Source organism: Dreissena polymorpha, chromosome 10 (assembly GCF_020536995.1).
Source record: "Dreissena polymorpha isolate Duluth1 chromosome 10, UMN_Dpol_1.0, whole genome shotgun sequence".
In the NCBI taxonomy this organism is placed as follows: Eukaryota; Metazoa; Mollusca; class Bivalvia; order Myida; family Dreissenidae; genus Dreissena; species Dreissena polymorpha.
This window is the reverse complement of record NC_068364.1, coordinates 71,950,097-71,976,018: the sequence shown is the minus strand read 5'-3', so window position 1 is coordinate 71,976,018 and position 25,922 is coordinate 71,950,097. Positions and strand designations below refer to the sequence as shown.

Below are 25,922 nucleotides of genomic sequence, written 5' to 3'. Positions count from 1 at the left end.
TTTTTTGTCTTTGTTGCATACAAATCCCAAAATTCCAAATATCTCCAAAGAATAACTTATTTGGAACTGCCAATTATCCCAGCACATGCACTCTGTTACACAATGAAATGTGATGGCAGTTATCAATTGCCTCGTCTTGTAAATTCGTATTGGTGGTGCTCTGTGAAAAGTGGCATGTGCGCAAAGTGTCCTCCCAGATTAGCGTGTGCAGTCTGCACATGCTAATCAGGGAGGACACTTTCCGTCAAGGCTGGCTCTTTGTTAACCCTTTGAGCACTGGAACCGGATTTTGAAGGCCTTTGCAAACAGTTTGGATCCAGTTGAGATGCCACAGATGCTAATTTTAGAAATACAGCAGACGACATTTTAGCAGACGACAAATTTCCCAGCATGCAAAGGGTTAAAGGAGAGACTTCCTTTAAAGGAATTATTTCATCTAATGTAAAGTTTCATCCATGATAAGCACAGACTGCACATGCTAATGTGGGATGACCCATTACCCTCATGCTTAACCCTTTCCCACTTAGAAGCAAAGTGAAAATGGCTATGTGCAAACAGCATAAAACCAGAACAGCCTGCGCGTAACTTGCAGTCTGTTGATGTTTTATGCTGTTTGCTGCTGATTAATATCTAAGGTTTGGAAATGCAGCCTTAAAAACTTGAATCTAGTAAGAAAGGTCTTAAAAAGACAACTTTCTTAGGGACTGCAAATGCGTAACAATATGTATCTAAGTGGTTAAATACGTATCTAAGTGGTAAAGGGTTAAGCCCCATTCTCCCATAGAGCAAGGCTCATATTTATAAACACTTTTGACTTTAACCCTTTCAGTGCGGGAACCGAATTTTGAAGGCCTTTGCAAACAGTTTGGAAACAGAATGTGGCGTCTCATCTGGATCCAAACTGTTTGCTATTCTGATAGTATTCTTTGAAAAAAATTCGAAGAAAATGCTAATTTTAGAAATTCAGCAGACAACATTTTAGCAGACGACAAATTTCCCAGCATGCAAAGGGATAGTGACTTTCTATATGTGTTACTTAGATCTGTACACATAAAATATTGAAAGATAAGACTGTAGTAAGGCTACATCTGATGTGCAACTCACTCATTTTACCTCCATCTAGGGAAAGATAACTGCTGTAGGGAAGCTCCTTCTCCAGGGAAACCTCTCCGTTGCCGAGTTAACTGGTAACTCTGTGAGCAGAGGACAACTGAAGTTCAAGGACCGGCGCGTGTTTCTCTTTGAGCAGATCGTTCTGTTCAGCGAGATGACGGAGAAGAAACGTGGCAACATCGTCAGCGAGTACTACCTGTTTAAGAATAGCTTGAAGGTGAGACTTGTGTACTTGAGAAATATAAGGGTAATAAATTTTATCCTAATACCAGATGAAAATTGATTGTAAAACAAAGATCGTACATATATAAACTTGAGATCTACAATGTCGCTATTTTAAGATAACACTTGGGTTTTTCCAAAAATTGGAGAATCTGTTTTTAGCTCCACTGACCAGAGGATTAGTCGGTTAGGGGCTCTCCGGATATTGTTAACATTTTACTACCTTTCTTAGTATTGTTAACCCTTTACCAGTAAGATATGTATTTTGACGCATTTGTAGTCCCTTAGAAAGTTAAATTTCATTAAAGACCTTTCTTACCAAAGTCAATATTAAAGGTTTGATTTCCAACGCCTATATACTGATTAGCAGCAAACAGCATGAAACCTGAGTTACTCGCAGGCTGTTCTGGTTTTATGATGGTTTCAAAAGCCATTTTCACTTTTCTTCTTATGGGGGAAAGGGTTAAGTCACTCTCTTGATAAGACTGAACAAATTGGTAACATTTTACTACCTATCTTAGTATTGTTAAACCACCTTACTCACGAAAAAAATTGAGTCGATTTGAGTTTAAACCTAGTTAGTTTACCTCGATTACATCGAAGCTTAAGGATTATTTGAAACGCTCTGGAGTCCGTTTCCTGGACTAGAACCAGTACTTGGTGTCTACGGAGGATATCTAAAAAATGCTCCCACAGTGAGGATTGAACCCTTGACCTCCCGGTTGCTAGGCAAACACCATATCTATTTAGTCACAGCGACAAAAAACTAATTAGATTTGCTGACAATTAGGGTATGACAGGGCTGTTTTTGAAAACAGACCCAAAAAATTAGCCTCGCGCTGGGAGATGGGGGCTTAATGCATGTGCGTTATGTGTTGTCCCAGATTAGTCTGTACACGCTAATTGAGGATTACACATTTGGCGTATATGGTATTGTTCCATTATAGGAAGACTCTTATAAATGCATCTCCAGTTTTGTCCCTGAATCACAGAACAGCCTGTGTGTAATGCACAGGCTAATCTCAGACGAAAATTAACGCTTATTCATTTAACCCCCTTTTCACAGAGCGATACTTAAATGAATTAACAAACTCTTCTGCAGGTGAACAAGATGTCAATGACAGACAACTGGGAGAGTGACCCCCTGAAGTTCATACTGCGAGACCTGTCCCCCGGGGCCGACGTGAAGTTTGTGATTCAGGCGCCCTCGGAGGACGTGAAGACGCAGTGGGTCTCTGCCATACAGAAGATACTGGAGATGCAGGGAGATTTTCTCAGAGGTGAGCCGGAAGTTGGTCCTGTATATATATACCTGCAAACAAAGGGGGAGGGAGTTAAGTCTATATCTTTTTTTATATCCCCCATAACTGGTAATGTGGGCTGTATAGAAGTCACTTTGTCTGTCTGTCGGTCCGTCGGTCTGTCATGAAATTTCATCCGATCTTCACCAAACTTGGTCACAAGTTGTATCTAGTTATCCCTGAAAACAAAGTTTGAAGATTTCAAAGGGGTCATATTTGAGTCCTTATTTTCCTATATTTTCATCTGTTGGAAAGTCAATGCGCAAAAAAAATATTTAAAAGTTATACATTTCCGGTACAAACAAGTTTCAATTGTAACTTTAAATTAACCTCACCATTTAGTTTGACTTGCAGATTGACACACATATTGCTGTGTTATTTGCATATAAACATTATGGATAAAGTAGTGAGGGGTATGATAGTGCTTTAAATATGTATATGCCCCCGAAGAAGGGACATATAGTGATCACACACTGTCTGTCCGTCTTTCCGTCACACTTTGTGATTAGGTTTCGAAAATGCTCATAATTTCTACGTCGCTTCAGATGTAACATTCATATTTGGTATGCATGTGTATTATGGACAGGGCTTTTCCATAGGCACACAAATTTTGACCCATTTGACCTTGAACTTAGGGTCCGCATTTAGGTTTTGAAAAATGCGTTTAGGTTTCGAAAAATGCTCATAACTTCTATCAAAGCGTTTATCGGGGGCATATGTCATCCTATGGAGACAGCTCTAGTTTTACTATTTACTATTTTTACTTAAAAAAATATGGATGCATGATGTTTTTTAAGTGCTTAAATAAGTGTTCAAATGAGTGTTTAAATCCAGGTCCACTGTTTGATGGCTATGATAGATACACTACTGTCTAGCGCGATTTCTGCCATCCCCTCACTCCCACCGTGGACAATTTTTTTGTGAGCGTGGAAAATCACCGCAATCGGAAGGTGTTTCCATCATGATAGATCGCAGTCGACAGTGGCTGAACACCCCGGGCGTTATCGGAAAATAGATCTCACCGCAATCAGCAATTAGCGGATTAGACGAATTAGTTCAACAAGATGCTGACAGGCTTTATCGATCGCATTTAATTGGGTGCCGTTTGTACGGGTATACAATTAAATCGGATGCCTGTTGTCCAGGTATACAATCAAATCGGGTGCCGATTGTCCGGGTCGACAAATTAACAGGGTGTCGACTGTCCGCGTATGCAAAAAAACACTGGGTGCCGATTGTCTGGGTGCCATTTGTCCGGATACCGCAAGCTATACGTGTACAAACCAGAAAGTATATCCGAAACTTTAACAAAAACAAACAATTCTTAAATAAATAACAAGTAAATCTTCACGCAGAAACTGTAGAAACAAAACATAAAGCACATCACGCTCGATGTACGACATGTCAAATGATTCTGGAACGAGAGTAAGCAATAGAAAATAATGACGATTGTTAACAAGCAAGTTACAATGTATACAAATGTACATACGAATGTTACAAAACATTCTAGAACTTTGCAAAAATTATACCGTCTGCAATATCGAAATATACATGTTCATTCCCATTTACCTGTATTTCACAGTGAACCACCGAGGCCGCGGTGGTCCACTGCGATCATGGTGGTCCACCGTGAAATCAATTTCCCGATAACGCAGAGACTGACACCGCAATTTGCCACAGCGAAATCACCGTGTTCAACGGTGTATCGTGGTGAGATAGTAATTGTCCGCTCTGGGCTGAATCACGGTGATGCGATATGGATGGCAGAAATCGGGCTAGACGTAGTGTACACATGACATTCTTGCCAGGTCTTTTTGTGACATTTATTTGAACAGGTCTATTTAGTTTGTTTTATGTCTTTACAAATGTTCAATAGATTGTGGAAAATATACCTGAACTATTACCTTGACCTTATTGAATAATTTGAACAATTACCCCATGATGGCTTACGTAATACTGTCAAGCACTCGAACAGTTTAGCGCGCTGTCCTCTGACAGCTCTTGTTTTATGGAGTTATTGCCATCATTTAATATTACATAATGCCTGGGCATTGTGATTGCATTTTTTCTCTTTTTTTCCATAAAATGCAAACAAATTGTTTTCCCTTTTAACAACAATGAGCCTGTAATGAGGGATTCAATATCTATGACAGCTTCTTGTTCAGAACTTTATTTCAGTAGATTTAACCCTTTACCTCTTAGATACACATTTTGACGCATTTGTAGTTTCTTAGTTAAATTTAATTATTAAGACCTTTCTTACTAGATTCAAGTTTGAAAGGCTTCATTTCCAACTCTAAGATACTGATGAGCAGTAAACAGAATAGAACCTGAATAGACTGCAAGTTACTCACAGGCAGGCTGTTCTGGTTTAATGCTGTTTGCACATAGCCAGTTTCACTTTTCTTCTGAGTGGGAAAGGGTTAAGTATTCTTCACATTATTCTCTAAGGCTTAGGCAATGTGTTCTGAGGGTTTGTTCAACACTTGTTACGTTTTGCTTTGAGAATAGTAGAATAAGTCTTGTCTCACATGTAAAAAAAAACATGTATTTCGTATGACCTTGTTTATTGACCTTTGTTGACCTTGTTATCCCCTGCCATAGGTGGAGGGATATTGTTTTGGCGTTGTCCGTCCGTCTTTACGTCCATCCGTCCGGAGCCATATCTTGGAAGTGCTTTGGGGGATTTCATTGAAACTTGGTATGAGTATATATATATATAGATAATAGGATGATGCACGCCAAATGGCATTGTACACCATCTGTTTATAACAGAGTTATGGCCCTTTGTATCTTGAAAAAATGCTTTTTTTGTGTCCAGAGCCATATCTTGTGTCCAGAAGTATAATGGCGGGGGATATCAATTCAACGAATTTGCTTGTTTATTTTCAGCATTGCAATCACCCATAGCGTACTATAACAAGGACAAGGAGCTCACCAAAGAATTGTAAGTAGAGGCTGCTAAAGGCATATTCATACTTTTGCGATGTTTAAGGGACTGTCAACCGCGATAGATGAAAAAAGAAAAGTTCTAAAATACAGTATTTTTTTACAATTATTAGTTTATATTGATTAAAATATCGCCACTGGTTTATTACATTACTTGAAAAAAGTTGTTAAGTTTTCATATTTTCAGTATATTTCGGTAATAAATTTTACTGGGTATGTCTACCAGGTAACTACCAGTTAACTATAAATAACGCAAGTAGATTGATCATCATCGTCACGTGGTAAACCCAGGAATGCAAATTGTCCATGCGTAGTGAATTGTATGTTTTTTATATATAAAATGATCAATGTACTGCGTTATTTATATTGTGTATATATATAATATCGTCATGTCACCTATTTGCGCGATGTACTTTCGATTTCACATCGCAAAATTTTATTACCGAATATACTGAAAATATGAACATTTTTCAAGTAATGTAAAATACCAGTCGTGATATTTTAATCAATATAAACTAATAATTGTTAAACAATACGGTATTTTAAAACTTTTCTTTTTTTGTCAATGGCGGTTGACAGTCCCTTTAACAGATTTTATTCCTTTACTTCAGTTTTGTGGTCCAATTGTCACCCAGAAGAAAATGCTTGTTACATACTTGCTATTAGCTATAGTAAAAGTCATTTATCTTGTGAATCTAAACTGTTAAATGAGAATTAAGTTCATCACTCCAAATATTATCCTTAACGTTTTATCAATGCCCCAGTGGTGTATATTAGGAGATTATAACAAACAAACAAATTGCTTTTTGCTAACAATGTTAACACTAACCTTTGTAGAATAAATGTTACAATGTTGTATTACAATGCAAAGGGTCTTAATTTGTTTACATAAATAATTAAATTCAATATTAAAGTCTATCGTAAGCCATATAAAGCAGTATGAAAGGCTGACTCTGGAAAGCATGTAGCCCTGTTGTTACAAGAGTTGTTGGCCATTTCAGCCCGGGCAATGTGTCCCCTCCTGTGTAAGTGGTTTGTGTGTGCCTATGTTGCTGTGTTGTGTTGGTAGATAGACTTTGTTTGTACACATTGCACTGCTACTCCAAACTATGTCAACACACAGGGCCCTCAATCTATCAAATCTGCGGCCGAAATCGGCCGCAGTCCCCCACCTGAAAAGTATACTTTTTTCCCCTTTTGGGGTAAAAAATTCCCCTGGAAAAAAACAAATATATAAAAAAAAAAAAATTATATTTTTATACAAAGATGTTTCTCATGATTATTATATCTCAATTCTATTTCAATTTAATATTGTCAAACATACTAAATTATGAAAAAAGAAATGAATATAGTGCAGACATGTACAAATGTAATAATGAGGGAGAGTAAGTAAAAAAAATTCTCCAAAAAGGGAAACGCCGCAAAAATTCCCCCTCATGAGGGTAGCGACCAGCTTCCCCTAAAATGGATTGAGGGTCCTGACACACTTTGCCCCCTCCCCTCAATGACCCAACAATGTCAACACACTTTGCCCCCTCCCCTCAATGACCCAACTATGTCAACACACTTTGCCCCCTCCCCTCAATGACCCAACTATGTCAACACACTTTGCCCCCTCCCCTCAATGATCCAACTATGTCAACACACGTTGCCCCCTCCCCTCAATGACCCAACTATGTCAACATACTTTTCCCCCTCCCCTCAATGCCCCAACTATGTCAACACACTTTGCCCCCTCCCCTTAATGACCCAACTATGTCAACACACTTTGCCCCCTCCCCTCAATGACCCAACTATGTCAACACACTTTGCCCCCTTCCCTCAATGACCCAACTATGTCAACACACTTTGCCCCCCTCCCCTCAATGACCCAACTATGTCAACACACGTTGCCCCCTCCCCTCAATGACCCAACTATGTCAACACACGTTTCCCCCTCCCCTCAATGACCCAACTATGTCAACACACGTTTCCCCCTCCCCTCAATGACCCAACTATGTCAACACACTTTGCCCCCTCCCCTCAATGACCCAACTATGTCAGCACACTTTGCCCCCTCCCCTCCATGACCCAATGTCGCAACTTTCAACCGCAAGTGTCAATCATTATAAGAATCTTACACAAGGTTTTCAATAATTTAATACCATTATTTTATTTGTTTTATTTAAATTTATTAATGTTAACTCTTTCAGTGCTGGAACCGAATTTTGAAGGCCTTTGCAAACCGTTTGGATCCAGATGAGACGCCGCAGAACGTGGCCTCTCATCAGGATCCAAACTGTTTGCTATTGTGATAGTATTCTTTGAAAAAGATAGAAGAAAATGCTAATTTTAGAAATTCAGCAGACTACATTTTAGCAGACGACAATTTTCCCAGCATGCAAAGGATTAATTAATGGTCGGCATAAGCTTATCTTTTTGTGACGGACTTAAGAAATGTAGATACATCGGAACAGGATTGTATTGGACTTTATGGCGAAACAAAATGTGCATATCGCTGAACAAATTGCTTCAACGTCTTTTTAAAGGTGCCAGAAACATCTAAGCATGCATAAATGTCTACGCTGACAGGTCATGATATATTTGTAATGATCATCAGGAAATAAATAGTGGCAAAAGAAAACTGTACGGAATTCCTGAAAAACTTGTGCCTACTATTTCTATTGAATGGAAATGTCCTTACTGCAACAGTTATATGTACATAAATACCTATCACAGACAACAATGGAGTAGCAGTGAAATTAACTCTTTCAGTGCTGGAACCGAATTTAAAAGGCCTTTGCAAACAGTTTGGATCCAGATGAGACGCCACAGAACGTGGCGTCTCATCAGGATCCAAACTGTTTGCTATTTTGATAGTTTTCCTTGAAAATATATTGAAGAAAATGCTAATTTTAGAAATTCAGCAGACGACATTTTAGCAGACGACAAATTTCCCAGCATGAAAAGGGTTAAAACAGCCTCTGCATTGGTTCATAGGTCTTGTTTGACTGTATTTACAAGGGCCTGTCAGAGTCTCTGAATGTAGTGATGGTTGTAAATGGCTTGAAAATGACCTTCAATTCAAGGTCACAATATTACGGATTACATCCTGAATGCTATTTTAACAATATAAAATCATTCACATTTTAACACATACTTGTAAAATGCATGCTTAAAACAGTGATTAAAAAAATCACATTATAATACATACTTGTAAAATGGATGCTTAAAACAGTGATTTAAAAATTCAGTCTTTGTTTATTCAAATTTGAATTTAGGTATAAGAAATAAAAGGTCACCGGTGTACACTTAAACAAAAGAAAAAAATCTATTTTGAAACTCAAACAATTATCAGCAAAGCGTCAACTGATCATCACTGCATTGATTGACTTTGGATACATGTATACGTTTGCGTTTTCACCAACAGATTTTCAGCAATTGAATAAGAGTAATCACATGGTTTTGTTTTTTTCCGATGTCATATAGAAGGGGATGTTACTTGGGACTGCATGTCAATGTGTATAAAGCAATAATTGATATGTTAATCAAAATTATCAGCAAAATTGAACATACTGTGTAGCACCATTTTCCATGCAAAGTATCCAAACAAAACTGTATGATTCCTCGCTGTGTTTGACATTGTTGACCCTTTGAAAGTGTTGTTTGATGTGTTGTTTCATGTAGGAAAGAAGTTTGATCATTGATCATATGTGTAATAGTTTTTGCACAGCTTAGAGCTTCTGAATAAAATGTTTCTACCAGAAAAAGAAATATTTGTTAAAATACGTTTTTAAAAATATTTTTTTTTTAATTACTGAGAGAATATGAATACAATTTCATTATTTTCATAAACATTTATTTCCTAAATTGGAGTACTTTGATTTTCATTTAAGTGTGTGTGTTTTCATTGTTAGATTCCAGCATTAGTTTGCTTTGATTGTTTACAGATGATTTGAAGCAGCATGTCACATGTTCAGTTGTTGTTGTTGTTTTTTATCAAACAGAAAAACTAAGCACTTCAGTTGGCTTAAACGGTAGTCGTTTGCTAGGGGAGAGAATGCATTGGTAAATTATAACACTAGTTAATAGTTAGAGGACTTGCATTAGATGTGTATGAATAGTAAACATTTCTTACCTCTGGTCAGTTGTGACGGGGAAAACATTCTGTAATATAAACAAAATAAAATAAAAATATATGAATGACCCAATTTTATTTTGTAAATTATGATGAGTGTTTTCCCAGTCCTGCTATTCCAATATTAGATAAATGGATATTAAAGATCAAGGACAGAAACTGTTAACGATGCTACATTGGGAAAGATACGAAATCATCTGTAGCTTTGTTTTTGTGGATCTGATTGGTTGATTGACAGCTGTCGAGGGGCCTTTGATCTGATTGGTTGATTGACAGCTGTCGAAGGGCCTTTGAAGATTGTAAGTCAGTTGAAAGATAAACTATTATCCCAATGTGACCAGAATGTAACAGCACACCAGTTGGCTCTAACTCTTTCCCGTAATTTGTCTATACAAGCTGTACAGTGGGAAAACTGTACTGCATTCTTGTGCGTTAACCCTTTCAGCGCTGTAACCGAATTTTAAAGGCCTTTGCAAACAGTTTGGATCCAGATGAGACGCCACAGAACGTGGCGTCTCATGAGGATCCAAACTGTTTGCTATTCTGATAGTATTCTTTGAAAAAAATCGAAGAAAATGCTAATTTTAGAAATTCAGCAGACAACACTTTAGCAGACGACAAATTTCCCAGAATGCAGTGTTAAGTGTTTACTCAGGCTAGCCGGTGCAGTCGTCCAGTTAATCATGGACGATACTTTTATGGAATTTTTCATATAAAGGATGACTATTAAACTTAAACTTAGTCTCGACAAAAAGTGGTGTCCATGACTAGCCTGTGTGGACTGCAGTAGGCTTTTCTGGGATGACACTTTTCGCATATTTAATAAGCCCTGATATCCCAGAATGTGTCTCCTATAAAAGTATAATTGAATGGCATGTCATGATGTTATAAATGTAAAATTGTACTGACTCAGGACTTAAAATGCCAATCTGTGACTTTTTAGCTCACCTGTCACGAAGTGACATGGTGAGCTTATGTGACCGTGTGATGTCTGGCGTCCGTATGTGCGTGTGTGCGTGCGTGCATATGTCTGTCAACAATTTGTTTGTGTAGACAGTAGAGGTCACAGTTTTCATCCAATCTTTATGAAATTTTGTCAGAATGTTTATCTTGATAAAATCTGGGTTGGGATTGTATTTGGGTCATCTGGGGTCAAAAACTAGGTCACTAGGTCAAAAACTAGGTCACATAATAGGTCAAATAATAGAAAAACCTTGTGTAGACAATAGAGGTCGCAGTTTTCATCCAATCTTTATGAAATTTGGTGAGAATGTTTATCTTGATGAAATTTGGGTTGGGATTGTATTTGGGTCATCTGGGGTCAAAAACTAGGTCACTAGGTCAAAAACAAGGTCAAATAATAGAAAAACCTTGTATAGACAATAGAGGTCACAGTTTTCATCCAATCTTTATGAAATTTGGTCAGAATGTTTATCTTGATGAAATCTGGGTATTAATTTATTTGGGTTATCTGGGGTCAAAAACTAGGTCACAAGGTCAAATAATAGAAAAACCTTGTGTAGACAATAGAGGTAACAGTTTTTATCCAATCTTTATAAAATTTAATCAGAATGTTTATCTTGATGAAATCTGGGTTGGGATTGTATTTGGGTCACCTGGGGTCAAAAACTAGGTCACTAGGTCAAATAATAGAAAAACCTTGTGTAGACAATAGAGGTCACAGTTTTCATCTAATCTTTATGAAATTTGGTCAGAATGCTTATCTTGATGAAATCTGGGTTGGGATTGTATTTGGTTAGTCAGGTGAGCGATTCAGGGCCATCATGGCCCTCTTGTTATTTATTGGGATGTTATATCTCTTTATAGAATGAAACCTGTTGGAACCAACGGGCAGCATTAGTATGTTGAGTAATTTTGTAATCTTTCAAAGCCTCATGTCCTACTTTTCATGGGAATGAAGATCTCAGTGTATGGCCAAGTTTCTGCAAGATTCTTTAATGTGTTGACTTCTCATATTAAACCTTTGCTCCAGTACAAATGTCCACAGCTTTGTCAGTAACAAAACTGGCTTATTTTCCCCAGCCAAAGGCGGAGGGATATACAATTGGCTTTGTCCGTTGGTCTGTCAGTCTGTCAGTCACAAACTTTGCAGGACTGTATTTACAAAAGCAATATAAGATATCAACATGAAACTTCATAGGTGTATAGATATCAATGAGGAGAAGTGTGATGCACATTGCACAAGTACCATAACCCTACACTTTCTCAAATAAGAGATATTGCCATTTGTCGTTTTTGAATGATGTAATTTTTCAGGCTATATTACAGGTACCATACAAGATTTCAATATGAAACTTCATAGGTGTATATCAACAAATTTGCTTGTAGTTTACCCACTTGCGTACCCAATCGTCATGGTGAGCTTGTGTTATCGCCCATGGTCGGTTGTCTGTGCATCTGTTGGCAACTTATCATTTACACGCGATTTTATCCAAATCATCTTGGCTGCGTTTCACGAAAGGATTCTTGGATGGTTCTCTTGTTAATGTTTTTAATGTCTTTCTAAAACTTCTGCTGTACTAATTATGTTCTGACGTCTTTGGACAAGGTCTTTTTTAGCGAGGCTGTTTTCGGAGAAAACCCGAGCTATTGTCAAAGCTAGCTAGTCGTCCGCCGTAGGCGTCGTGCTGAAACCTTAACATTGGTCATAACTTTTTAAATATTGAAGATAGCACCTTGATATTTGGCATGCATGTGTATCTCATGGAGCTGCACATTTTGAGTGGTAAAATTTCAAGGTGAACATCTTCCTTCAAGGTCTAGGGTCGAAAAAAACAAAGTCAAGGGAAGTAATAAGCTTTAAATGGACATAGTTATCTGACCTGCCCACGTATATATTTTTGTTAAATAAATCAAAGCGGCGCAGTAGGCGGCATTGTGTTTCTGACAAACACATTGTGGTAAAAAGTCAAGGTCATCCTTTACGGTCTATGGTAAAAAATACAGATTTAAGGGAAGTAATAAGCTTTAAAAAGGGAGAAAATTATTAAATATTGAACATAGCCACTTTATATATTTGGCATGTATGTGTATCTCATGGAGCTGCACATTTTGAGTGGTGAATCTACAGTCACAGTAGTGGCTTTTTATGTCCCCCACTATAGTAGTGGGGGACATAGTGTTTTTGCCCTGTCTGTTGGTCTGTTGGTTGGTTGGTCTGTTGGTTGGTTTGCACCAACTTTAACATTTGCAATAACTTACAATATTGAAGATAGCAACTTGATATTTGGCATGCATATGTATCTCATGGAGCTGCACATTTTGAGTGGTGAAAGGTCAAGGTCATCCTTCAAGGTCATAGGTCAAATATATGGGTCAAAATCGCTCATTTAATGTACACTTTTGCAGTATTTCAATATTCAAGATAGCAACTTGATATTTGGCATGCATGTGTATCTCATGGAGCTGCACATTTTGAGTGGTGAAAGGTTAAGGTCATCCTTCAAGGTCAGAGGTCAAAATTATGTGGACAAAATCGCTCATTATATACTTTTGCAATATTGAAGATAGCAACTTGATATTTTGCATGCATGTGTATCTCATGGAGCTGCACATTTTGAGTGGTGAAGGGTCAAGGGGAAGGTCATCTTTCAAGGTCAAATGTCATATAGGGGGACATAGTGTTTCACAAACAGATCTTGTAATTATTTGCTACTAAAACAAGAGATTCGTTACAGACAATTATTTTCAAGGGAAGTAATTTATATAATTATAAATCTCATATTATATATTTCCTTACCAAGAATTGAAGTTCTTTTCACAGTTACTGTACAGATTTATTATTTTGATAATTTATAACCCAAATGATTGATTTGTCAAAGTTTTTTTTAAATGATATAATTATAATTTCTTTGATGTTCATTACATACCTGTGGACTTATGTTCATTGATACATGATCAACTCTGGTTATGATCTCTTTTAAACCACAGGCCTTGGTTGTCAGTGATGTCTGACATGGTCATAATTGACTGTGAGACCCCCCCCCCCCCCCCGTTGCATTGGACAAAATTCAAGGGAAGTAATAACCTTTAAAGGGAGATGATTTCTATACCTGCCAAATGATAAATAGAAATTTTATTTCAATGTGGCGCAGTAGGAGGCATTGTGTTTCTGACAAACACATCTCTTGTTGGGTCACTAGGTCAAAGATCAAGGTCACTGTAACCTTTAAAAAAAAAAAAAAAATCTGACAAGCTTTCGCAGCCGAGCGTGGCACCCATTATGCGATGCTCTTGTTAGCTTCACTGGCCAGAGGCCAGCGGGGCTTATGTCATGGTCCTGTGTCCGTCGTGCGTGCTAAAACTTTTCCTTAACACATTTCTCCTAGTACTGGTCCAATTCTGATGAACTTTCTCAGGAATGTTCCTGGGGTGAACCTCTTTCAAATTTGTTCAAATTATTCCCCTGGGGTTAAATTTTACCCTGCCCCGGTGGTCACAAAAATGAAAATTTGCTTATAAAAGGCCTATTTAGTTAAAACTTTCAAAATCTTTTCGTCCATAACCATTGGGCCTAGTGCTTTCAAATTTGGTATGTAGAGATATCTAATAGTCCTCTACCAAATTTCTTCAAATTATGCCCCTGGGGTCAAATTTGACTCTGCCTCAGGGGTCACAAAATTGAACATATGCTTATATAAGGTCTATTTTGTGAAAACTTTAAAAATCTTCTCGTCCAAAACCATTGGGCCTAGGTCTATAAAATTTGGTATGTAGAGACATCTAATAGTCCTCTACCAAATTTCTTTAAATTATGCCCCTGGTCAAATTTGACCCTGCCCCGGGGGTCACAAAATTGAACATATGCTTTTATATGGTCTATTTTGTGAAAACTTTACAAATCTACTTGTCCATAACCATTGGGCCTAGGGCTACCAAATTTGGTATGTAGTGACATCTTATATACCCCTGGGGTAAATTTGACCCTGCCCTGGGAGTCACAAAATTGAGCATACTCTTATATAAGGCCTATTTTTTGAAAACTTTAAAAAGCTTCTTGTCCATAAACATTGGGCCTAGGGCTACCAAATTTGGTATGTAGTGAAATCTTATAGTTCTCTTCCAAGTTTGTTCAAATTATGCCCCTGGGGTCAAATTTGACCCTGCCATGGGGGATCACAAAATTGAACATATGCTTATATAAGGCCTATTTTGTGAAAACTTCAAAAATCTCCTTGTCCATAACCATCCAGCCTAGGGCTATCAAATTTGGTATGTAGTGACATCTGAAAGTCATCTTCCAAATTTGTTCAAATTTTATCCCTGGGGTCAAATTTGAACCTGCCCCGGGGGTCACAAAATTGAACATATGCTTATATAATGCCTATTTTGTGAAAACTTAAAAAAAAATTCTTGTCCATAACCATTATGCCTAGGGCTACACAATTTGGTATGTAGTGACATTGTATAGTCCTCCACTTAGTTTGTTCAAATTATGTCCCAGGAGTCAAATTTGACCCTGCCCTGGGGGCCACAAAATCGATTATATGCTTATATAGTGCCTATTTTGTGAAAACTTTAAAAATCTACTTGTCCTTAACCATAAGGCATAAGGCTACCAAATTTTGTATGTAGTGACATCTAATAGTTTTCTACCAAATTTGTTCAAATAATGCCCCTTGTGTCAAATTTGACCCTGCCCGGGGGGTCACAAAACTGAACATATGCTTATATGGGGCCTATTTTGTGAAGACTTTAAAAATCTTCCTGTCCATATAAACCGTTGGGCCTAGGGCTACCAAATTTGGTATGTAGTGACATCTAATAAACCTCTACCAAATTTTTTCAAATAATGCCTCTGGGGTCAACTTTGATCCTGCCCTGGGGGGGTCACAAAATTGAATAAACGCTTATAAAGCGCCTATTTTGTGAAATCTTAAAAAAAAAATCTTGTCGAAAACAATTCAGACTATGGCTACCAAATTTGGCATGCAGTAACATCTTATAGTCCTCTACCAAGTTTGTTAAAATTATGCCCTTTGGTTCAAATTTGACCCTTACCCGCGGGTCACAAAATTGAACATTATATACGCTTATATCTTGCTTATTTTGTGAAAACTTTTAAAATATTCTTGTCCTTAACTCTAGGACCTAGAGCTACCATATTTTGTATGTACATGTAGTGAGTTATAGTAGTCCTCTACAAAGTTTGCTCAAATTATGCCCCTGGGGTTAAATTTGACCAAGCCCAGGGGGTCACAAAAGTGTACATGTGCTTAAATAGGGCCTATATTTAAGTATTTGCATATGCAGAGAATATTTGTTTCAGCCTTTTTTTCAGCAGTGGAGCGATACAGGGCCATCATGGCCCTCTTGTTTTATTAAATGAGATGTATTGCAATAATGTTTTATTGCAAACGCTTACATGTAGGCATTTTCTTTTTAGTGCAATTTTTATGTCCCCCACCACTTTAATGGGGGACATATTGTTTTTGCCCTGTCTGTTGGTTGGTTGGTTTGTTTGTTTGTTTGTTTGTTTGTTTGTTTGTTTGTGCAAACTTTAACATTTGCCATAACTTTTGCAATATTGAAGATAGCAACTTGATATTTGACATGCATGTGTATCTCATGGAGCTGCACATTTTGAATGGTGAAAGGTCAAGGTCAAGGCCATCCTTTAAGGGCAAAGGTCAAATATATGGGTCAAAATCGCTCATTTAATGTACACTTATGCAATATTGAAGATAGCAACTTGATATTTGGCATGCATGTGTATCTCATAGAGCTGCACATTTTGAGTAGTTAAATGTCAAGGTCATCCTTGAAGGTCAAAGGTCAAATATATGAGACATAGTGTTTCACAAACACATCGCTTGTTTTTTCTCCAAAAGTCTACGAATAGTATAGGCACAGGCTGTGATACATTGGAGTGTAGTGGAATATGGGTAATGAATTTTATACTTTTGAGAGTATAGGAATATGGGTACTGAATGTGATACGTTTGAGAGTTCATGACTATGGGCACTGGATGTGATACTTTTGAGAGTACAGGAATATGGGCACTAGATGTGATACTTTTGAGAGTACAGGAATATGGGCACTGAATGTGATACTTTTTGAGAGTACAGGAATATGGGCACTGAATGTGATACTTTTAAGAGTACAGGAATATGGGCACTAGATGTGATACTTTTTGAGAGTACAGGAAAATGGGCACTGAATGTGATACTTTTTGAGAGTACAGGAATATGGGCACTGGATGTGATACTTTTGAGAGTACAGGAATATGGGCACTGGATGTGATACTTTTGAGAGTACAGGAATATGGGCACTGGATGTGATACTTTTGAGAGTACAGGAATATGGGCACTGGATGTGATACTTTTGAGAGTACAGGAATATGGGCACTGAATGTGATACTTTTGAGAGTACAGGAATATGGGCACTAGATGTGATACTTTTTGAGAGTACAGGAATATGGGCACTGAATGTGATACTTTTGAGAGTACAGGAATATGGGCACTGAATGTGATACTTTTGAGAGTACAGGAATATGGGCACTTGATGTGATACTTTTGAGAGTACAGGAATATGGGCACTAGATGTGATACTTTTGAGAGTACAGGAATATGGGCACATAATATGATAATTGTGCTCTGCCATCTACAAAGGGATCAAATTACACAGAAGGGGAGGGATAAGCATGTATTTAGATGCAGATACATCTAGATGAACGACCAATTTATATAAACAAGTCTAGTATAATTGGAAAAAAGTTGTATTCAATTTTTCCACTCAATCTCTCCTGTGTTTTCACTGTTTTTATTTGTTCCTGAGTATGTCAACTGCTAAAGCATTTATAGCTTCAAAATACTAATTCAATAATGCTTGATTGACTTTTGTATTCAGCAACTGACCTTGTGCTTTGACTTTCGGGCTATCTGCTGCTAATAGAATTCTTGCATAACATTTTATTTTACTGCACAGGTTATCAATACGTGTATAAACACAATATACATGATGAAAAATTATTGTAATATTTAAGGTTTCAAACTATGGTATTTAAATCATAGAGGAATTTTATAGTTGTTGTTTGTTTTCTGAATTTATAACTTATAATAACATTAGAAGATAGAAATATAATAATTATTAAAATGTCTTTTTGTTTCTTATTAAATGTTTTTTATTTGCCTATACCTTTAAAAATGTAGTATGGATAGATATTGTTTTGGATTTTTGTGCATTGCCATTATATTCTTAGTTCAGGCAAAAAAACACAAAAAGTACATAACTCTGCACTTATTCCTTTGAAGTAAATTTAAATTCATGTTCCGTATTTTGCAGATCTGCCCCGGAACTCGGTAACAGTAGCAAGGACGGACAACTGCGTAAGACCCACTCGCAGCCCCACCCCTCTAGGGGCAGCAACTCCGCCCAAAACAGCTTAAAGGGCCGCAACCAAGAAGACACTCACAACAAACACTATCGCTGTAAATCTGTGCCAACCCCATTAAACGAGGTTGTGACAACTCAAGACAAGAGTCGTGTTGTGGCGAACGTTAGTGATGTCAGCGACGTCGAGCCGCAAAATTGCAGCAGTGACGGGCTATCGTTGTTGTCGAGCGATAGGACGGACCGGACTGATAAGAAATATGTTATTCGAGAGTCGTCATGCCCCAACACACCTACCACAGAATGTTCGAAAGGGTTTCTTCAAAAAAAGACTGCTAAATCCTCTAGCTCTACTAGTTTTAAGGACAGTGCCGTGGACTTCTTGTCGAAGTCCAAAGGATTTCATGGGGCAGGCTTAAAATCAAAAGATAATGGTGAACACCCGACAGACTTGAAATATGCAACTCCTGTGGGGGTAGATTCCACAGGCAACGGAAATCAAACAGTAGAATCCCCGAGTGAAAACGGAAACGAGGGGTTAGAAAATGAACAAAACTTGGTAAGTTAACCTTCATATTATACTTGTGGATGCTGAACCTTACATGACATTTTCTATTAACCCCCCTGTGGATGTGAATGCCGGAAATGGAATGTTTTGTGAAGGAATGTTAGATTTTAACACTTACACACACGGGAATGTGCACATGACTGCAGGATAGTTCAACCACTGTGGACTAGTTATGTTTGTTTGTACATGTACTGCTTTGTTAATCATGTTCAAAACCTACATGAATGCTTTCATACAAAACTTTGTGATTTGTTTGTTTTATATTATTATTTATCATCATGTTTTATTTATTATTAATTCACATAGTTTTTTTGTAATAAATAATATGTGTTTCGAATGTCTGTGTGTAAGGACTAATGTATGCCATTTTGAACAATAGTTTTGTGTGTGTTCAACACCATATCCGAGAATGTTTGTTACTCAGCTCTAGCTACAATCATAAATGTGCCCTGGGGTCGTATTCCAGAAACATCTTGAGTCATTTCTTAAATATTTTCACTTGAGTTCAAAATTACAATGTTTTGTATTTCTTTACTAAATAAAGACATGCATGTTTTTTTGGTATTCCTCAAATAAGATTGATATAATGATGTTATTTTTATGTAGTTGTCTATGCCTCACTATTGCAGTATGAAATGAAACACTTAAGAAAAATTCCTCAATTAAGGATAAAAATAAAATTTAACTTAAGATGCTTCTGGAATACCACCCCAGTTAAACACACCAATGCAATCTTGCTAGTGTTCAAACTTGTTTTTGACAACTTTCTGGCCTTTTATTGCATTTATATCTCATATATATGTCCCTTAATTGCCTTGCCTGTTCCTATTGCCACATTCAGTAAATGCTGATCTTTAAAAGGTCATTTCAGTTTGTCAATTGCCTTAAATAAAAGTCTAGTTGATGTTAATAATTTCTTCTGCTGTAATTGTTGAGAATTTCTCGAGTTTTATGTTTTTAATATGAAAAATTTTAATCTCAATTAAGGTCTTACGATAATGCACGTTTTTCCATGAACATTTTATTCTTCTCACAAAATAGTTTAACCCTTTCAGTGCGGGAACCGAATTTTAAAGGCCTTTGCAAACAATTTGGATCCAGATGAGACGCCACAGAACGTGGCGTCTCATCAGGATCCAAACTGTTTGCTATTCTGATAGTATTCTTTGAAAAAAATCGAAGAAAATGCTAATTTTTGAAATTCAGCAGACGACATTTAAGCAGACGACAAATTTCCCAGCATGCAAAGGGTTAACAAGGAATTTCCATACAGCAAATGTCACCACCAGAGAAAAAGATTTAGTTTCCAGATATGCTTGCTGTAAATAGTTTAACCAATACAATAAGCATGTGATACACCATTTGCATCACTATGTACCAATTTTGTTTGTAGTCCAAATCTGGAAAATATCAAACATAACGGAGAATTTAATGTGGGCTATTTCTTGTATGCTGTAAGTGAAAATTGTTCCATTAATACATGTGTAATGCTTACTTTCATATTTGAATAGTAATTTTCAATACATTTGGAGTTTTCTGTCATCATCAAGTGACAAATGCTTGATATAAATTACGTATAAGGTGATTCTCATGACACACTTAGAAATTGAGCCACTCTCTGGGACATCTGGGCTTAACCCTTTGCATGCTGGGAAATTTGTCGTCTGCAAAAATGTTGTCTGCTGAATTTCTAAAATTAGCATTTTCTTCGATTTTTTTCGAAGAATACTATCAGAATAGCAAGCAGTTTGGATCCTGATGAGACGCCACGTTCTGTGGCGTCTCATCTGGATCCAAACTGTTTGCAAAGGCCTTCAAAATTCGGTACCCGCACTGAAAGGGTTAAAGCATGGGTGTAAAGTTTCGTACCAGAATAGCCTGTGCTGTATGCAGAGGCTAATCAGGGAAGACATCGTCTGCTTTAATGGAATTTTGTGTAACAAGGAAATCCCTTTGAAAAAAACTCCACTTTAGGCAGAAAGTGTTGTCCCTGATTAGCCTCTTCAGAGTGCACAGGCTAATATGTGTTGAAAATGTACACCCATCTGATTAGCCTCTTCCGAGTGCACAGGCTAATATGTGTTGAAAATGAACACCCATGCCTTAAGCCCTGATTTCCCAGAACAAGGCTTAATTGATGAGAGACATGGGAGAGCTCAAGGAATATAACTCTCATTACTAGACATTGGAAACAACAAGTAGTTGATTGCTAATTGCACACAATATCTTCTTACCTAAGTTCAGTTTTTTCAATTGCGAATTTTATCAGTAAGTGATAAGAGAATTATCTTTGATTTGATTGGTTTTGCAAGGCAATAGTGCAAAAGTAGACATTCGTCCATCAAGCAAGATATTATTTAACATTTAAGTGAAACAGTATATTGATTTGGAAAATGCATGTAATTTACAAACTTTTTCTAGAATTCTGTTCAAATTTCATTATGCTAATCAGATATATACATGTTAAACTTTTTCTAGAATTCTGTTCAAATTTCATTATGCTAATCAGATATATACATGTTTGTGTGTACTTTATCATAAGGGTCTTAATTGTTATTTGGGGATCAGTTCTATTTTTGTGATCTGACCTCATATCTTTGTTCTGCTGATGGTCTATGTGAGATTTCTGTATGAGACTGTATGGGTTAGTGGAGACTTGATATAAGTCGTGTTCTGAGAAAACAGGGCATTATGCATGTGCGCACAGGCTAATCAGGGACGACATTATCATTCCAGTTCGCACGGGCTTATCAGGGATGACTATCCGCTTTCATGGTAGTTTTCGTTTAAGAAGTCTGTAAGCATAAAACCAGTTGCGTCAGAAAGTGTTGTTTTTCTTTAGCCTGTGCTGACTTAACAGGCTAATCTGGCATGACACTTAACACAAGTGCTATAAGCCCTGTTTTCCCATAGCCAGGCTTATATCAAGTTACACTACCACTGCTCTGATAATGAATGGCATGTTTGTACATGGAGGGTTTAGTGTGAAACTATTGTATCTTCTTCACATTTCTGTATAAGATACAATATTGTCACGTTCAACGCTCAACATGTACTTGTTGCATTATTTAACTGTATAGTCCTTGTGACAACTAGAACAATGTTTAGGAATAAATGGCTGAAACTGTCAAGAGTTGTGCACTTATTTCCCTTGTATTTTTTTTTTAATTATTAAACTGCATTGAATATGCTGTCGATTGTAGATAGGCTGCATGTTTTTAAACTTACTGTTACGTGTTATAATAATAATAAAGTAAGACCTTACACAGTTTGTACTATTAATGTTTCATACAAAATATTTTCAACAGTAACATAGTCTTATATTCTGGATCAGTATTTTCTAAAGTTGTGAATATCATATAGCTCTTTTTTCATTCTTCCTGGGACAATGCTGATTCTAGTTTGTAATTTTATATTCCAATCTTATTTAACATTAGCAGATTGTTGTTTCTCGTAGCAACGCTATTAATGTATTAATAAATGTTTTAAATATTATATCAAAGTAGTTTATCGTGTTAGAACACACATTCATGAAGAAAGTGAATATATTAGCAGCGTAAACAAAAAACAAGATCACCAATTTTTTTATAACATTCAGATTATAATTTTATATGAAATTGTAACTTTGTAATAACCTTGAAAAATACCCCATCATTCAAATGACATCAATGTTAAACAATTCTTAATACCTACTGAAACTACACAATCATTTCAATGACACCAATATAACATGTATATCACTTTCTTAAAATCTAGTAATGAAACACCATCATTCACATGACATTATGACATGATAGTAACTTTACTAACCTAGTTAAAGTACACAATAATTTAAATGACATCTGTTTCTTGGAAAGTAACTTTCTGCTTACCTAGTGAAATTACACCATCATTCAAATGACATAACTATAAGTTTAACTATAACATGATAGTAACTTCTGCTAACCTAGTTTAAAGTACACAATCGTTTAAATGCCATCTGTTTCACATGACGGTAACTTTCCACTAACCTAGTGAAATTACACCATCATTTAAATGACATCTGTTTCACATGACAGTAATTTCTGCTAACCTAGTTTAAAGTACACAATCATTTAAATGACATCATTCTCTTTCACATGACTGTAACTTTCTGCTAACGTAGTGAAACAAGGGCTGTTTGTAAAACATGCATGCCCCCCATATGGGCTGTCCGTTGTAGTGGCAGCCATTGTGTGAATACGTTTTTTGTCACTGTGACGACCTTTGACCTAGTGCCTAGTGACCTGAAAATCAATAGGGGTCATCTGGGAGTCACGATCAATGTACCTATGAAGTGTCATGATCCTAGGCAAAAGCGTTCTTGAGTTATCATCAGAAAATCATTTTACTATTTCGGGTCACCGTGACCTTGACTTTTGACCTTGTGACCTCAAAATCAATAGGGGTCATCTGCGAGTCATGATCAATCTACCTGTGAAGTTTCATGATCCTAGGCATATGCGTTCTTGAGTAATCATCCGAAAACCATTTTACTATTTTGGGTCACCGTGACCTTGACCTTTGACCTAGTGACCTCAAAATCAATAGGGCTCATCTGCGAGTCATGATCAATCTACCCATGAAGTTTCATGATCCTAGGCGTATGCGTTCTTGAGTTATCATCCGGAAACTATTTTACTATTTTGGGTCACCTTGACCTTTGACCTAGTGACCTCAAAATCAATAGGGGTCATCTGCGAGTCATGATCAATCTTCCCATGAAGTTTCACGATCCTAGGTGTATGCGTTCTTGAGTTATCTTTCAAAAACCATTTTACTATTTATGGTAACTGTGACCTTGACCTTTGACCTAGTGACCTCAAACCGACAGACCGACCGACAGACCGACATGAGCAAAGCAATATACCCCCTCTTCTTCGAAGGGGGGCATAATAACACAATCATTCAAATGACATTACTATAACATGATAGTAACTTTCTGCTAATCTAGTGAAAGTATACCATCATTTAAATGACATCTGTTTCGCATGACAGTAACTTTCTGCTAACCTAGTGAAATTACACAATCATTTAAATGACATCCGTTTCACATGACAGAAACTTTCTGCTAACCTAGTGAAATAACACCATCATTCAAAATGACATCTGTTGCACTTGACGGTAACTTTCTGCTCATCTAGTGAAAGAATGCCATCATTTAAATGAAATCAGTTTCACATGAGAGTAACCTTCTGCTAACCTATTGAAAGTACACCATCAATTAAATGACATCAGTTTGAAATGATGGTAACCTTCTGCTAACCTTAGTGAAAGTACACCATCATTTACATGACATCTGTTTCTCATGATGGTAACTTTCTGCGAGTGAAATTACACCATCATTCAATCTTTCTGCTAACCTATTGAAAGTACAACATAATTTAAATGACATCACTGCCTCATGACTGGCAATATTTTAATGTCATCTCAGAAACAAAATTTAGTATTCTTATTACATTATGAAAATATGTAATAATTAAATTTAATCATTGTTACATGACTGTATTTTTCCTACAATCTAGTTACAATGTCACATAATTCAAATGATATCGCTGTAACACAACTGTAACATTGTAATTACCTGATAAAATACACAAACCTTGTTATGAAAGCATAGTTATATGTATTTTACTTTCTAATAACCTTATTGTGATAAAACACCATCTTTCTAATAATGTCACTGTTTCATTTCTCAACTTCAACATTCCAATTACCTAATAAAGATACAAAATTATTCTAATTACATCAATGTTACACAACTGTGAATTTTTAATAACACAGTTTAATGCAGCAGCATTCAAATGGCCACTGTTTCACGACTTTAACTTTCTAATAACCGAGTTCTTTGTCATTAACATTCCTATGACATCACTGTTATATGGCTGTAACTTTTGTACAACATGGTGAAAACGCACCATCATTGATTCATATGAGTGCACTGGTAACTAGACACACAGTTTGCATGTGAACTAACACAATTGACAGGCTATTTTATTTATTGTATGACATCACTGAGAGTAAGCATGCAACCCATACCCCACCTTTATGAATTATTGAATCCATGATTCCAGCTGCATGATTTACAGAATGATTTAAATGCTCCAAACCCTACCCGACGTGCAAAGTCTTAGGTTCTTGTATGTGGGGTAAGTTCCCAAACCCTATCCGACGTGCATAGTTTTAGGTTCATGTATGTGGGGTGAGTTCCCAAACTCTATCCGACGTGCAAAGTTATAGGTTCATGTATGTGGGGTGAGTTCCCAAACCCTACCCGGCGTGCAAAGTCTTAGGTTCATGTATGTTGGGTGAGTTCCAAATGTATATGTGAGGCACGTAGTAAGGGTAATTTACATGCATATTGCTTCATTCAAATCACAGCAAATGAACATTCATATAGTGTATTCAGTGCACACACTTTGTACATTATGCATTTATCACATAAAGTATTTAAGTAATTCAAGGCACACTGTTGAGTAAAAAGTAGTGAAGCAATGAGGTATTCTAGGCACATATTAAGTTAACATGCAGTAAACTGATAGGGTATTCAAGGCACGTAACAAATTAACATGCAGTAAACAGATAGTGTAACCAAATAACATAGTAAGTAAACATGCAGTAAACAGATAGTGTATTCAAGTCATATAGTAAGTTAACATGCAGTAAATAGATAGTGTATTCAAGGCATATAGTAAGTAAACATGCAGTAAACATATTAGTGTATTCAAGGCATATAGTAAGTTAACAGGCAGTAATCAGGTAGTGTATTCAAGGCATATAGTAAGTTAGCATGCAGTAAATAGATAGTGTATATTCAAGGCATATGGTAAGTTAACATGCAGTAAACATATTGTGTATTCAAGGCATATAGTAAGTTAACAGGCAGTAATCAAGTAGTGTATTCAAGGCATATAGTAAGTTAACAGGCAGAAATCATTATCAGGTAGTGTATTCAAGGCAAATAGTAAAATAACATGCAGTATCCCTTCTCAAAAAAGTGTGTTAAATGTACGCTTTAGGTACGTTTTGCGTGTGTTAAACGTGGCGGTATTGGCACTGCGTTTTATGTGCGCTTTTCTTACCGAGTGAGTTTTTAACAAAAACAAACAAACAAGAAACTGTGCGCTTTTTGTGGGTACATGTGCGCTTTTATGTGGGTTAAACGTGCGCTTTTTATGAGTGCGTTTTTGACTGCCATTTGTGTGTAAAATGTGCGCTTTTAAGTGGGTTAAAACAGCGCTTTTCACGAGATAAATGTGCGCTTTTTTATTTAAAAAGCGCA

The 25,922-nt window shown here is 36.8% G+C and overlaps 1 protein-coding gene across 1 annotated transcript in view; it reads left to right on the top strand.

Annotated features, from left to right (window-relative positions):
* LOC127848151 (triple functional domain protein-like) overlaps positions 1–21,753 on the top strand; it is a 336,129-nt gene extending 314,376 nt beyond the window's left edge. Inside the window, 5 exon segments of the mRNA XM_052380451.1 lie at positions 1,124–1,330; positions 2,438–2,615; positions 5,529–5,583; positions 6,587–6,610; positions 18,007–21,753. Of these exon segments, the coding sequence (XP_052236411.1) occupies positions 1,124–1,330; positions 2,438–2,615; positions 5,529–5,583; positions 6,587–6,610; positions 18,007–18,622 (1,080 nt within the window). The 3' untranslated portion in view covers positions 18,623–21,753.
* The last annotated feature ends 4,169 nt before the right edge of the window (positions 21,754–25,922 follow it).